Here is a 16945-nt window from a genome sequence, read left to right as displayed (position 1 = left end):
ATAAATATATTAATTGCAAACAATTATGATATATTGGGTTACAATATTTTCTCCTGGTTGCTCATTTTAAGTAAAATAAAAGTATTTAGTAGTGTAGTTCTGTGTTTCTTAATCCTGAAAATGCTACTTAAGTGAAAGGCAGTGTGGAAAAAAAATGATTGCATGCTTATAAGTATCTTTGCTTTAGGAAAACAATGCTGACATCCGAGTAAATCCACAGTGTGGTTATGGTATACTTGAGGGGAGTGGGATCTCTTCCTTATCTTGGGCTCTCTTGTTTGCTTTTCAGTTGCTGCGAATGTGGCTGTGGGAGGGCTTCTTCCCTGTGCGCTGTTGCCCATCCAAGCCTAATATGGTTAGTGTTCCCTCCAGCTTTCACTCCTATGTAATGTCCACCTCTATGTAACACCATCAGCATCTCTTTTCTTTCTTCATATGTGTACATTTTACAATAAGTGCACCAGTTACGTCTTAACAGTGAGAAAGTCGGTGAAACTCTTCCCCAAAGCTGAATTTTAATGAATGATTTCACAATGGATTATTTTAAATTATATCCTGATTCCCTATGTCAATCATTTGTAGTTCTCTTCTAAGGCTTTTACTGCGGCTCTGATTTGAACTAGGAATTCTACATTAGAGCATCTGTTCTACATTAATACATCACTGTTTTTGTTGTTCCATTCTATAAAACCCATACACCTGGAAGTAGAACACTACTTCTGTCAAGGTGAAAACACCTTTTCCATCTACCAGAACCACCAAACGACCATGATGTCCTGAGATCTTCTATATTTAGTCATTGTGGGTAGCCATGCATTGGTTTATAAAACCGCTTGTGATTTTTTGATGGTTTACTTAATTTTAATAAATTTCAGTTATTTTAGGTATTTTAAATGATATTCCCATTGTGATACCACTAAAATAAAATATATGTCCATTTCTGGGATCAAGGTCCAAATGGAATAATCTTAATTATTTATCAATATAAATTTTAAATATAAGTTAAAGGTTTGGGACTAGATATGGGATGATATCCTAGAGATTTCTAATCATAGTATTAGAAAGACTTCTGTATAAGAGTACTACAAAGAGTGAAATTCTATAGGAATTACTTTGTAGATTATGGTCTAAGTCTTTGGGTTAATTATGAAGTTTTCACTTGTATTCCAATTTTGAAAGATGCAATAAGGCATTTGAGAGGATTATAGATTTTCATAGTAACATTTTAAGTTGTTACTAGTATGCTCTAGACATGAATTATTTTTGTAAATATAAAATGTGTATGTGTGAATGAAGAAATGTGCCCATAAGTGGACATGTAAGAAAACACCAATGATTCTGAAAACGAGGAGAGGAAATAGACTGATGGAATTTAATTTCTTTTTCAATCTCTTGAATTTTTATTAGAAAATGCTTTAAATTTAATGTACAAGTTTAGATTTTTTCTAATTAATTTAACTTGATTTAATTTCAGCTACATGGTACAGTATGCTGAACATGGGGTTTCAGTAACAAATATGAAAACTGAAATCTAAGAAAGTCTAACATACACATTAATTATTTTAAATGGTGAGGTTTTCCTATAGTATACAGCACTAAAGTTGGCCATCTACTTCAGTCTCAAATTTAGGTCCTATAAGAGACAAATTATCTCTGAAGAAGAATGGACAAAAATTAAATATTAAAAGAAATGATTAATAACTTTGCCTACCTTAAAGTAAATCTCAAAATTATTTATACAAGAGTTGCGCGTGTATGAACTTGTGTCAGAACCTGTAAGCAAAGATGAAATTTAACTAGCATAACATACTCATTAAAAAACAATATTATTTTTCTTTTGTATAATTAGAAAAAAGGAAAGTAGGATGTAATTTTCTTAATTAGAAATACATCACGCACAAATATAAAAAATTCCTAATGTCGTTCTTCAAATAATGTTAAGAATTCAAAAGAAAATGAATGTATTTTTTGTGTGTATGTGTGTTTTGTGTGTGCAGAAAATTATTCATGCAAATATATCCTTAAGTTCTCAATAAAATATTGAGTCTTCATTGAAAGACTTGCTGAAAAGCTGGAATATCAGAAAATAGATCAACTAATTTTGTATACAAAGCAGTATAACTGGGCTGGGAAGGTGGCTCAGTGGTGCTTGCCTTGCATGCATGAGACCCTGAGTTCGATTCCTGAGTGCCACATAAGTAGAAAAAGCCAGAAGTGATGCTGTGGCTCCAGTGGTAGAGTACTAGCCTTCAGCTGAAGAGCTGAAGGACGTGCCCAGGCCCTGAGTTCAGGATCCACAATGGACAAAAAACAAACAAACAAACAAAAAAAACAAAGCAGTATAACCAATAGCCATAAGAATAATTTTCAAGAAACACTATCATGCTCATTATCATCAGCATCATCTTCATCATTGTTTAAGACTATACTAGTTATAGTTGTAGAACAGATTACTTTTTACATTTTGGATATTAGAAACACAATGTTTTTTGTCTCTTGAAAGATCATCCATGGATATATGTATGTTTGGTCTTCACTTGACATGATGTGATACATACACTTTAAAAATTATTCACTGAACATTCACTGGTCTTTAGAACCCCCTAGAAATAATTTGTGGAATTATACTGTGATAAATTGAGGTAGTTAATAGAAATATACTATGGGTAAATAAAGAACTCAAAGTCATTGCTCTCGATCCTGGGTTCTGTTTTTCATTCAAATGCAGCTTTTGCAAGGCGTGGAGGTTCTGACTGTGCTCTGCCAGATTCTTCACCAGGACACCATTGTCTGACATTTGATTCATTATTTATTTATTATTTTACTTTTCTGTGTGTCAGTACTGAGTCTAGAACTCAGGGACTGGGCACTGTCTTTTAGCTTAATCTCTACCACTTATACTGCAGCTACACTTCTGGTTTTTTGCTGGATAATTGGAGGTAAGAGTTTCAGCATCTTTCCTATACAGGTTGACTTTGTACCTTGAGCCTCAGATGTCAGTCTCCTAAGTGGCTAGGAGTAACTTTTTAGAAGGTGTGATATAAATTTACAACATGAAATTCGTAATTACAGAGTCCAATTTTGACACCGATCTCAAATTATTTTCACCTCCAACACTACTAACTTGGTAGTAACATCCCAATGAAAAATGTTAACATTCCAAACTTCACTACTTTGATTCAATCTCCTCAGTGACAAAAACAATTTCTGTATTACACCTGAATGACAATCAGACACCTGATTTTAGATACTTTTTTAATCTGTGGGCTTTAACATTATACCATTGTAACTGTTTTGATATCCTTATAATTTTACTTCCCAAAGAACTTGTTTTTATAAGCAAGCTATGTACAATTCATTATTTTAGTTTAAGATTTTAATATGTATAATTTCTTAAACAATGTTATCATATATTCATTTATGATTATGCTTATAGATACCAATGTATATTTATAGCATAACATTATAGATTCCTCTGAAATATCCTTAGACTCAAAACAGATATTTTTATATTCTTAAATTCAGAAAAACTCATATTCTGTCATTCACTCACTATTTTGGCAATTTTGAGTGTATTCATATGGTTTATTACTTCTAAAGAGTTCAAGTAGAAAGGATAAAGAAGGTTAGTATTTTGAAATTAGAGACACTAAATACTTCTTTTCTTCACCTACAAATTCATATAGAAAGTCATTAAATTTTTATTGTTTTTTTCTCTTTTATCTTTTTAATTAGCTGATACATGACAGACACAATCCTATGGTGTTTGACAGAAATAATTACATGCTTTCAACCTCTTGTCTCCTATTAATGGTATTTTAAGTCATTAAATTTTTAAATAAGTAAATGCTTTTATTTCTAAAATATTTTCATCAGAAGACAAATTCCACATTATTTCATATTGTAGATATTCAAAATGTCATAACCTGGGTGTTAAAATCAAAACAAATTTCTGTAACCAATTGGATAATGAATTAATTAAAACACTGTCTTCATTCTTTAACAAACTTCTTTTTCTATATTGACTATACATTTCTTGAAAGGTTAAAATAAAAATGTATTTTCATGTATACTTTACACATATTTCATTAATCTTTACACATATCTGACAAGGAGGTGGCTAAAATATAGCAGTAGGGATTTTTGAAATATATGTAAAATAGATTGTCTAAATTAAAAGCTTTGTATATGAAATATAACTATGAATTGATCCAACATTCCCTTTTTAACAATTAAAGTACCTCAGACAACTGTGGAATATACATAAGCCTACTATGATCAAAAGGAATCCAATGGTTGTCAATGAAAACATTAAAAAGCAACACAAGGTTACCAATTAAAGCATTAGAAAAAATTTGCTGAACCAGAAACATAAATTTCATATGTCATTTATTTTAAACTACATTGCTATATAGAAGTGATATGAATACACTAAATATTATGAAGGATTGAGGATAGTTTATAATGCAACTTTGGAAGTTTTGAAGTTTGGGTTTTTTCAGGTATTGCCAATATAGGTAATACTAAATGAATTTCAAAGGTTTCTGCTTGGGAAATGCACAGATTCATGTGTACTACACACCATTTCGAAGTGTTTTTGTTGCTTTGTTTTAGAAGATATAGAATAAACAAACAATATGGGAACCATGAATAAGATTTTCTTTAGCTTCTCACATGTCCTTAGTTATAGGGTAATTAGCATCCTTTACAGATGTGAGGTAGTTACTCAGGAAGTTGTACCTTTACTTTGTGAGACTCATTACACCACTCCAATATTTAAGAAGATGGTTTCCCACTAGCACATGTTTCTATGAGATGCTTAATAGAATATTTCCGAGAAATAAAAATAGATCAACTGCATTTATATATATAACTTATTTTCTTTACAAATATATACATATATGCATACACACATATACATATATAACACAAAATCCCAGGATCTTGGTGTCTAAATGAAGAAAATATTGATGAGAATTATGAGGTTAGCAAGATAGCCTACATACTCAAAGTCCAATTTTAATGAATTTATATTCTTATTGAACAATGAAGTCCCATAAAAAATTAATCTCTATTTTTTAGAATATATTAAGTTTGTATGCTTCTTTAGTTTATACGGCTGAGTTAAGTGGTGGGTTCTTATTTAGACTCACATTTTCATAATTGGAGTAAAGTCTGAAATGAAAAGTTTGAAATATTTCTCCCCAAACTATTACTTATTCTTTCCAAAATTTCATTAATGAAATTATTTAAATGCAAAATTACCATGGTTAAAGTCATCTTATGATAGAAAATAATGAGTGTATATACACATCTATGTATGTATGAACAAATATATACATGTATGTATGTATATATATATAATTATATGTGTATATATGAAGAAAAATTTGGATTTTAAAGGAGGAGTGGCTTTTAATAATTTTAAATTAAAAAATGCAGATTGTTGTGTTGCTAAATTGCTGAGGTTTTCTTTAAAACATGTTTTCCTTGAGGTATAGGAAAAGCATTTTGTAATTTTATCTTGAAATAGAGGAAAAATAAAGAACTGTCAACTTCATAGCTATGCATAGAACTACACTTTTTCTTAAATCAAATTTCAAAACTATTCTGCTATACACCATTATATTCTATCCAAATTATTTAGTTTGAAACAATTAAAAGTATTTATTTCTGTATGTCAAAGCTGTGGGCCCATCTGTTTGCAAGTTCTTGTGGAATCAGCATTTGCATGCACTTTGGGGCTCAACCTTTCAGTCCTTTTCCTTACTGGCCACTAGAGTTCCATTTAGTAAATTATTGACAAACTTCTATGATTACTCTGAAGGGCTCAGCATTTATAATCCAAACTTATTATTAAGTATTAAACCTGTTCCTCTAAGGAATTTTTTCATTGGCAACTCCATGAGCATATAACCACTATTATTTTAACCTTTATGGAAATTTCAAATTTCCAAATATAGATGTAACAGTTGGCATCAAGTTTTTAAGGTCAGCATTCATATTTTCAGGGTTGTATAATCCAACCTCTTAGATTGGGAGGAAATGGGCAAATTTCTAAGTTATCCACATTTTCATTCCTACATATACATATGAAATACCTCTATAAGACTATACATAGTTTCTCATACCCAACTTTGCCAAATAACACATTTTTTCTAGATAAACATTAACATAAATAATAGAAGAGGTTTCTTCTGAATAAAAATGCTACAGATAATTTTCGTAAAATATATTCACAGATCTTACAGTTGTAATATGAAACAAAATGAAAAAAACTTTTCATTCAGGAAAAAAATTCAGAAAGTTGAGGCCTAGTTTATATGAGGAATGACACATTCATAGATTGTTGCGTTTGGTTAAAATTATGCATCGGGAACAGGTACAGAAGATGATAGTAAATGAACAAGCTTCCTTGCAATACTTTATTAATGAGGCTGAACCACTATTTGAGTGCCAATCTCTGCCAGCTGCATTTTTACTTGCTGTATCTTGTTGAGGCTAGTTTTAATGGTGCTTTAGGGGGTTCCAGAACTAACTTTTATATGTTAATGTGTCATGCAGCTGTATATGTTACAGAGCCCCAGAGATGTCCATACTCAAAATTAACTTCTTTCTATTGCTCTCCTTGCTCTCACCCTAGGTAATAAAATGTTATCCGCTCCTCACCAAGGTATTCTCAAATCATTTCTAGATGAGACCGAATATTTTATTTCCATTTTCATTTGAGGAATCTGCATGCAATTTGAATATATGTGAGGCTTTCTTAATGATTTAATGATAAAGGCTATTGGAATATACCATTTTGAAAAGTTATTCATTTATTGAGAAAGTTAGCAGTTGAAATTGGTAGAGTGAACGTTTCTTATCTAATACAAAGAATGCATCTACCTGTTAGGTTTGTTTAGAATTCCTGCATAAACCCTTCTGTCAGTATCATTTAAATTGAATTTAGAACATTGTTAATAAGAAATATCAGTGATTTTTCTTTCTTGAGGCACATACATTGAAGTTCGACAGAACTGAAGCACATCTATTAAACACAGAAAGAATATTTATCTAAGAAAAATATGAACATTTTGTTAAAATATCTGGATGCATACTTAAACAAACCAAATAAAATACTGGCCTAATTTTGTGCATTTATTTTTCTCCTCCGCATTTCAGGAAAGGAGTACAGTAGGTGTTAAAAGTTCTTGAATGTTAAATACATCTAAGTGTTAGGAACAAAATTTCAAAAGCCACTACATCTCATTTTGAGTATTTCTCCCCCTGAGAACATTGTATGTGTTCAGTATGTTTATTTCGAGTTCCTTCAAAAATTTACTGAAGGTGCTTTATTAATTGCCAGTTCTTTAACATGATAAAGCTTACTCTCCTTTTTATTCAAACTTGACATTAAAATAGACTTTAGTGGTTATCACTGTTATCTATTAATTATGCATTAAGAAATCACATAGAGCAAAATAATTTTTGTTTTGGTACCAAAATACAGGCTTTATTAAATGTCCCAGAATATGTAACCATAAACAGTCTGTTGGTAAATGCCTATGAATAATTCACTTACATGGTTATTTTCAAACTAATTGTATTGACTGCCAGCTTTGTTAGTCTTCCACTTTGGCTGTATTTTCCTACTGTGATAATAAATGGAAATTTTATGTTTAATGAATTTAGTTTAGTAGTATTATAGTAATATCTTACAGATAGTAAATTCTCTTCATTAGGGTTAAACAAAAATAATTTAAACATTTGTTATTGTTGCCAGTTGTTTAGTGTTAGCAAGGTTAATCACATACCACATCAACTGTGTCAGTATTCATCAGCATAGGCATTTGCCAGACAACTGTGATTGTGTGGATAAACTCAAAATTTCATTCACTCATTCATTAATTCATTCATCAATGTAATAAATATGTAAATGCCATCTCATTCAATGCCAGAATTTGTTTGTAAATACTACCTTTTGCCATTTAAGAAGTTGGTAATAGTAGGGGAACTTACAAACCTGTTCAAATAAGTATGTTGAACTATAAATGGAAAACCACCACAGCATTAGAGGAACAGAGAAAGTTTCTATACTGGGGAAAGTTTCCAGAAGTTGGGAATCGGGGATAAAAGTGATGGCAATAATTGAATAGGACTTCACTAATTGTACATCATTAAAAAGAATATCTTTGTAAAAGGGAAGTATAGTAGTCAGATATATGGAAACATGGAGAGATTTCTCATAGATTTTTATGAAATATTCTATATATAAAGATGAAAAGTAGAGGATAATGTAGGGAATGTGTGTTGGAGTTACGTTGAAGAATTTTTACCTAATATTTTCTTGTTGGTTTTATCATTGAAAGATAATTCAACAGGAGAATATCTTATATACAGTATCTTGGTTGTTGGATGTATATTAGAAAAGAAGTAATACTAGAGCAGGTATTCTGAAGACAAAGCAAAGGAGATAAAAATTAATGAGGAAGAGGTAGAGCCAATGAAAAATAAAAATGCTTGATATTTCAAAACTAAAATTTTGTGAAGGACACAAGAACAATGTGTAGATCTTCAGGAAGAGAACACCTTGGTATTACTACATGAAGAGAGAAGGGGCAACATGGTTGAAGAGAGAAATATTGCAATTTATTTTTACATATCTATAAAGTTCAGGTATCAATGGAATAACCCTATAAAATAAGTCTATCAGAAAGAAGAATATAATTCCCAAAATAAATTTAAAGAGAGGATTGGAAGTATCCAATGAATGGGTAGAAAATAATAGATTCAGAGAAGCAAACTATACAAGTTTAGGAAAATGTCCAAACATATTGAAAAGAGGAACAAAGCATAAGAAAAATAATTAAAGCTATCAGTCCATCAAGAAGTTACAAAGTAAAATGAAGTCACCAGGTTAAAGGTTAAGTTGTCACTTATGAAACTTAGAAGGGCAAGGTTTGTCACTAATGACAACAGTTCACAAGAACTTGAAAATTATTGGTTATTGAAAACAACAGAGACAAAAATTTGGGAACCAAAGATGAAGTGGTGTGGTAGAGATTGTGGTAAGTTTTATAGTGATCTGAGTGTCTGTAGACAGAAAATATGAGTTGGAGCAACTAAAGACTCCAAAACAACAAAGGAGAGAGGAAAATATTGAAACATTCCAGAAGGGTGATGAAGGAAAGCATTCATTTCGATGAAACACATTCTTCAGGCAATTCATTCTCAAAAGGGAAGGCAACAGAAAAACAAAATCTGATGTGGTTAATACAGTACAGGGAATTTAAATATAAATGTATTTGTAAGGTTTTTTTTTAACCAAAATTTGGGCAAGCTTATTTGCTGAAAGAGAGGAATCCAAACTTGGAATAAAAGTTTTATTCCTAAATTGGTATTTCTTATGACTATTATGGACATTAGTTCAGTAATTTTATTTGTATTTCCCACTTCTGGGCTTAATGTGATTGACTCGACCCTGTCAGATGTGACTAATTATAGTTTATTTGTTCCAGGCGGTGTGGCTACAGCAAAGCTAAGCAAGACCCAGAAGAGGAGAAGATGCATTTTCATAATGGGCACAGTAAGCAAATTGCACACAAATAGAAAAGAGGACATTTTATTTTTATTTCTTTTCATAGTAAAAGACTTACAAGTTTAAAATAAGTCGGCATGATAATGATGACGGGCTGCTGATGGCTTATTCAATTACTTAAAGAATATTTTCATTATAATCATCAAAAGTGTTTTATATAACTTAAAATGCTACTTTATTTCAAACCAAATACCAAAACTCATTATAATCACTAACAGCAGAGTGAATAACAATCTATCACTAAATATACACATCAGGTTCAATGATTAAAATTACTCAGTTTATTCTTTGAGTGTATAAGCAAAAATTTGCCTAAAAAAAAATCTTGTGGTACAAACTTGGTTCAAATGACTTGAAATAGGCGACATTTTTAAGAAACTGACAAGATACACTTTTGGCAGTGAACTTAAAACCTTGCTTAAATAAGGCCTAGCTATAGTTTTCAGTGCATTTGTTTTTCCATAAAGAAAATAATGTTAATTTGTTTGCCAAATAAATTTAAATGGATATCTTTTGCTTTGATCACAACTGAAAAATATTGAGTCTCTTTTACAGTTCTCTCTTACTTAATATTATTTATGTTCCTTACTTTCAAGATAATAGTAAGTAGTCTTCAAGGCAGTACACTGAGACTTGGAGAACACAAAAGTCTTCCAGTCATGCAATCACAAGGACAGAGAAAGATAGACAATTTCTATTTGTGTACCAGCCTATTGCACCGATACTATCAAAACCTTATTTTAAATGTTTCTGAAAAGTCAAAATTAAGAATATTTGACTCTAAAAGTTAATAAAGAATAAATAAGCAAATAAACTAGTAGCATTCCATTTTCCAGTTAAATTTTATAAAAAGTGCTTAATTTGCATCAGAGATCTAGTCATTAAATACTGTGATTGAGGAATGTTATTAAATATAAATTTCCTATGAGTGACAATATCTATATTTATTTGAACTATCAATGTAATACATCTGTCCTTGTATAATTGTCATTACTCAGTAGAGAGCCTTTCCTTGCTGCATTTAAACTATACTAACCAGTTAATAAATTTTATACTTTTCTTCAACCATTAACATTTCAATATGAATGCCACCTATTTTTTACAGTTAAACTGCCTGGCGTGAGGACCTACATTGACCCACACACCTATGAAGATCCCAGTCAAGCTGTCCATGAGTTTGCCAAAGAGATAGAAGCCTCGTGCATCACTATTGAAAGAGTTATTGGAGCAGGTACACCAACCTATTTATGAGTTTTATGACTTTTGCCTTTTGTTTCTATTGGGAAGTGTAATATATCAGTGTCTTGCAGTAACACTAAAGGCTTTTGATCTTTTGTAATTGTCTTGCTTTCAAAGTGGCATGCAACAGATCACATTGCAAGGCATCATTCTGCTTAACAAATGTCTGGTTTATTACAGAAGCACTGCAGCCAAAATATTTCTATTGTTATTGTTTTACACATACATATATGTAATTCATATAACTTAAAAGTGCTTACATAATTCAACTCATCTCTGCCTTGAAATTGCTTCCTGATCTTTTCCTTTTTCTTTAACAAAAAGGGAGAAATACATGATTTTTAATGTTTTTCTTTCAGATGTTCCCATTTAGATTTCTTTTTTATTTTATTTTATTAATACGTTTTTTATTGTGAAAATACCGTACAGAGGGGTTACAATTACATGAACAAGGTAATGAGTACATTTCTTAACAAGCATTGTTGCCTCTTCCTTTGTTTCCCCTCACAATCCCTGCCCTCCCATCTGCCCATTTAGGTTTCTGTAGGTGAGGTAGATGAGATTAGTTAAATGTCCAAAGAGCTCAAAGCTTCTAACACAGCTAACAATGTTTGTCCTACTTTTTTATAAATTTTAATAATTTTTAAAAATTTAATTCCTGAACACTTCAAGAATTAGACTTAGAATTCTAAATGACTTTGCTAGAATAAAAATTCTAAAAGAGTTTGCGTATTTTCCCTATCTTTATCACAAGGTGAATTTGGTGAAGTTTGTAGTGGACGTCTGAAATTACCAGGAAAAAGAGAATTACCTGTGGCGATTAAAACCCTAAAAGTAGGCTATACTGAAAAGCAACGCAGAGATTTCCTAGGTGAAGCAAGTATCATGGGTCAGTTTGATCATCCTAACATCATCCATCTCGAAGGTGTTGTAACCAAAAGTGAGTACAGTGTTACATTATACTGGGCAGGGGGGAGGGAGAGTTTCTGTCTAAATGATATTGACTTAGGTAACCAAGAACTTGATCAAGTCAATATATTTAATTTATTTAATATTTACACTATACTTTAGCAGATCATTTTTTAATTGAGTTTTCAATGAATTGGTTTTCAGTTTCCCCTACAAATATGTATGTTTCCAGTTATCATGGGTTCAGTGTCCAAAAGTACATTTCAAAGAAGCTAGTTTGTTTTACTTTAGGTTTTTTAACCATTTATAGTAAGGTAACATTAACTCCAAAGGTCAGCCTTAGTTATGGAGAAAGATCCCATCTGAAAAGAAGGAAACAAGGAGGGAAGAGAGGAAAAGAGAGAGAGAGAGAAAGAGAGAGAGAGAGAGAGAGAGAGAGAGAGGGAGAGGGAGAGAGAGAGAGAGGGGGGAGGGGAGGGAGGGAGAGATAAGGAGGGAGGGAGGGAGGGAGGAAGAAAGTGACACATGTATAGCGGCTTCTTATATTAATCCTAGTAATTTTTTGCATGTTTTGTATACATTTTGTATACATCTGTTTCTAGAAGCTGATGTCACTATCAGGAATAGATCAAATGTAAATTCTGTGAATTCTAGTCCATAAAATGGTACTGTGTTTGGGAAGATGGTTTTGATTTCCAACCCTCCAAATATGCTGCCTGAGGTCTCTCTGTGCCACAAGGCTACAGACAGAGACAACACAGATAGAAATGCTCACTGTGTGTATTTTTAAATTTCTGTGCCCAGAAACTACATTTCCTCCTTTCAGATGTAGCTCTTGCGGCTCAACTTAGGAAGTCTTCAACTTGTTTTTAATTTACTATATTGCAACTCACTTTATTTGTGTCCTTAATTTCATGCTCTCTGATCTGATGCTAATGTATTCACCAATTATTCTCAACCTGCAGCACACAGATAATGAGACATAAGTGCAACTAAATCTTGTGATTCTTCTGATTGAAGCTGAGGCAGGGATCCCGGAGTAGCCCCGATGGGTGGGTGGTTTCACTGAAATCTTCTTCTTTCCTTGTGTCTTGCCTACATGAGTGAAGTATGGGTCCCCATATAAATTTTCTCCTGTAATTTATTGTGAAAAAGAACACATCATAAATATGTATAGATATATAGATATCTATGCATATTCCAAAGAAATTTCATAAAAAATGACATAAAAATCCCACAGGTAGTAGCTTAATTAACTCATTTGCAATGCAAGACACTTTGGTGTAATATACACAGTGCCAGTTTTGTGGTTTTTTTTTTTTTACTATATAATGAGATTCTGGGGAAAAATAGCAAAAGAAAAAAATGTTATAATTTTCCCATTTGCATCATGCTTAGCTTTTTTTTTTAAGATTTCTTTTCTTACTACTGGAAAATGACTCAAACCGACTAAAGGAATATTTCTTTCAAGGTTTGAAATTAGTCATAGTTTTACTTGTTAATCTACCAGGCATACAAACAAGCTTTCCTTTATTATATAATTATTACATCTAAACAGGATATTACAGGAACCTTAGAAGGATCGCCTTTTCATTTGGTTTCTGTGGTATATTCATTGAGTTTCCATTGAGTTTTATTACATAGATTCATAACTGCCATTCAAACACACCTACACCCGCATACATTTACATACACACATATTCACATAGACAGCTCCATAATTATATATTAATGAGAGCTATTCCAGATCAGTATTTTCCAAGCCAATCACTTAATTTGTACATGTTTTTCAACCTAGTTTACACTCATTACCCTTAGATTTTATTACATAGCTATTTTGTATAATATAAAATAAGCACACAAATTGCAAAAAATGCATATACTTCAATGTTTCATTGGTTACTATGTGGTTACATATCCATTTTCTTTTTAAATTAGAATATATTAATTATTCAAAGTGGTTTCATTGTTTGTATAATATTCTATGAGAATGTTAGCCCCCTCTATTTCTCTTTCTGATTCCCTGTACCATTTCTAAACAATTTTGTGTTTGATTAGTTTAACATTTGCATATAAAGTATACACATATGATATTAGATATTATTCACACCTTATAATGTTTTAACTCTCATCTGCTGGTTTATTTCTTGTGTCTTGTTTTACTTTGCACTATTCCTCTCCAGGTAACTCTCCTAGCTCTGTTTTTGCTCCATTGAGACACTTCCTTTGTCCTAGAATGTCCTCTTCACTTTCATTTCTTTAGGTTTTCTTTATTTTTGCCAGTCCTGAGTCTTGAACTCAGAGCCGGGGCATTCTCCCTGAGCTTCTTTTTGCTCAAGGCTATCTCTCTACCACTTGAGCCACAGCACCATTTTCGGCTTTTTCTGTTTATATGGTACTGAGAATCAAACCCAGGGCTTTATGCATGCTAGGCAAGCAATTCTACCACTAAGCCACTGTCCAGCCCTTCACTTTCTACTTGAACATTAAGTTTAATTCACATGTGACCTTCTCCATAAACTCAATGCCATTTCCATTTATTTATTTATTTAGATTCCTTTTTTTTTTTTTTTTTTTGGCCCATTGTGGAGCTTGAACTCTGGGCCTGGGTTCTGTCCCTAAGCCTCTTTTTGCTCAAGGCTAGCACTCTACAACTTGAACCACAGGACCACTTCCAGCTCTTTCTGATTAGTGTATTGGAGATAAGAGATTCAGGAACTTTCCAGTCTGGGATGGCTTTGCATCTGGATTCTCAGTTCTCAGCCCCCTGAGTAGGTAGGAGGTGTGAGCCATCTATGCCTGGCAATTTTTGCCTTTAAGCCTGAGTGTCTGCATGGCAGAATGGGCACTGCAGAATTCTGAATACTCATGAAGAGAAAAGACTCCCAATTTGCCACCAGAATACAAGCCTTAGTATGCAAGTGTTCAAGGCCTATGTTTGTTTAATGAATGTGAAGGCTGCCCACCAATAGTGAGAGCTGGGGATTATTCTGAGTTCATTGAGGGCTAGTACATAACTTCAGTGCTTTCTGCTCAGTTGATTTGTGCGTGTGAGTGCTGGGATTAAATTGGGAGCCATGTTTAAATTTGAGAAAGTAAGTGAGAGTAAGGTAAGGGTTATGGCTGGTGTCATGGATTGGATATGAAATGCGCTCCCCCCATCTTCCCCTCCCCCAGGCTTAGGTTCTTCATTTTCTCAATTTCAGATTCCCAGGATCAGTTGGCAGCCTATGTAGTACTTTTATAACTCTGCTGAAAGAATGTGTTCTGAATACAGTGCCTCCTTAGAAAAGTGAGGAAGATGTTTCTGCCCTTTGTCATGTTGTGTATTTTATCTGCACATTTTACTTTCCTTACTAACCATAAGCTCCTTGAAATTGAAATAGGTTTGTAGTCTGTAATGTGTATTGTAGGGATAGACACACTAGGTAATATAAAGAAAAGAAATAAATGAAATTAATGAGTGAATACATTAGAGTTACATGAATATTCTGAAGATAAGGCATGTATATTAGTGATATAGTGATATGGCATGCATATTAGTTTTAAAGCTACAATTCCATCATGTACTCTCAAGAAGAAAAATTGAGACTTACTGGCAAGAAATTCCTTGCAAATCTTTTCACAAGATCCTGCATATATTAATGTAGTTATTGCTAAAAAACCATTAGCATTGTTTTAGGACTTTACTAAGCCGGATGCTGTTGCTTTTAATGTGTAATCTCCTTTAATTCTTGCAATAATTCTACTTGATAAACCAATTTTAAATGTTGTTTTACCTGAGAGCTCGTGCCCTTATAGAGTGACTGAAAAACACTTGAGTGACTGAAAAACAAACAATGAGCAAATATACTAAATATTTTAAGTTGAGAAAAGTAAGCTAGGTGAGAAACTAGAGAGACTAGAGATTGCTTCTGATGAACATTATGGCTTTTATTTTATTTAGATTAAAATGATACTATGGAACTCATAGACATCTATATGCAAAATACAATAGGGAATGGAAACTGACAACTGCATGAAATTTTCAAATTGTTGTTATTGTTTTTATTTCCAGTTCTAGGGCTTGAACTCAGGGCCTGGACACTGTCCCTGAGGCTTTTTGTTCTCAAGGCTAGCACTCTACCACTTGAGCCACAGCACCACTTCTAGATTTTTTTGAGTAGTTTATTGGAGATAAGAGTCTCACTGACTTTCCTTCCTGGGGTTGGCTTGGAACTGTCATCCTCAGATCTCAGCCTCCTGATTAGCTAGGATTATAGGTGTGAGCCACCAAGGCTCAGATTCTAGATAGCTTTCTAAGGTTGAAACAACTTCATTTTTAAGGTTGTTTTGTTTTCTTCTCTTAATGAGGGTTGTCTATTCCTGTTATAAGCACACAATCCTACTTTCTTGTTAGCTATTAGTAATTGAGTCTTAATGATTGTGTTATTGTGTTTCTCTTGGGGTTGAAATAAAAGTAATTTCAAACAGCTCCAAGTGTTAATATGCCAAATGGAATGTAACCCAATGAAAATGGCCTAATGAGATAAAACTGTACATGTATAGGCAGAAGCTTGTCTTTAATCATTTACAATTCATAAGGTGTTTTTAAGGGAAATTCAGTGATGGCTACTTTTCTAGTGAATTATGATGTCCTAAATGAAATGATCCCTCATAGCCCTAAGTAGTAATACATGTTTGTTATGAGTTCAATTAATGGTTTCAGTAAAGCAGACAGTATAAATGCAAATAAAATAAGTCCAGATTTAACTGCAAATCTTGTGATGTGAGGTTGCCTTATGTAATGTTTCTCAAAATTGAATGTGCCTCTAGTGTTATTGTTAAATTGCAAAAGTCTGTTACAATTGATCCCTTTTGAGACATACATTTTACAATTTTAACAAGCTCACAGGTCATGTTTCTACTGCTTGGCAAGACCTATGAGAAGCAAGAATTAGATTCATGTTATTCCAAATCAGTTTCATCTACTACTATGAAACACACTTGCTTCACCATGAGGGCCATGCCCTGTTCTTTCTTAGAGATTTGTAATGGATATTAGCTCTACAAAAATCACATGGTAAAAATCAAACAAAAAAAGCACAGTTATTTTATTATAATAAGAAAGTTCTTACCATGAAAGCTGAATCTGGATTTTTGCAATACAGTATTTCTTTCTCAAGAAAAAGTAGTGTACAACAGATCTCTAGAATTATTGCTCTCGGGGCTGGG

At 32.5% G+C, this 16945-nt stretch overlaps 1 protein-coding gene across 5 annotated transcripts in view; it reads left to right on the top strand.

The window, feature by feature from the left end:
* The window catches only part of Epha5 (EPH receptor A5), a 303516-nt gene that overhangs the window by 258112 nt on the left and 28459 nt on the right, over positions 1-16945 (top strand). For 3 of the 5 annotated variants that reach the window (XM_013008943.1, XM_013008948.1, XM_013008944.1), the window contains 4 exons: positions 290-355; positions 9504-9571; positions 10689-10814; positions 11577-11762. In XM_013008943.1, coding sequence (XP_012864397.1) covers positions 290-355; positions 9504-9571; positions 10689-10814; positions 11577-11762 — 446 coding nt within the window. The remainder of the gene's footprint in view (positions 1-289; positions 356-9503; positions 9572-10688; positions 10815-11576; positions 11763-16945) is intronic. The other 2 variants (XM_013008946.1, XM_013008945.1) reach the window with 1 other exon arrangement.

This window comes from Dipodomys ordii, unplaced genomic scaffold, assembly GCF_000151885.1.
Source record: "Dipodomys ordii isolate 6190 unplaced genomic scaffold, Dord_2.0 Scaffold8, whole genome shotgun sequence".
Taxonomy (NCBI): domain Eukaryota; kingdom Metazoa; phylum Chordata; class Mammalia; order Rodentia; family Heteromyidae; genus Dipodomys; species Dipodomys ordii.
The sequence above is the reverse complement of the archived record's forward strand: the minus strand, read 5'-3'. Positions and strand labels throughout refer to the sequence as shown.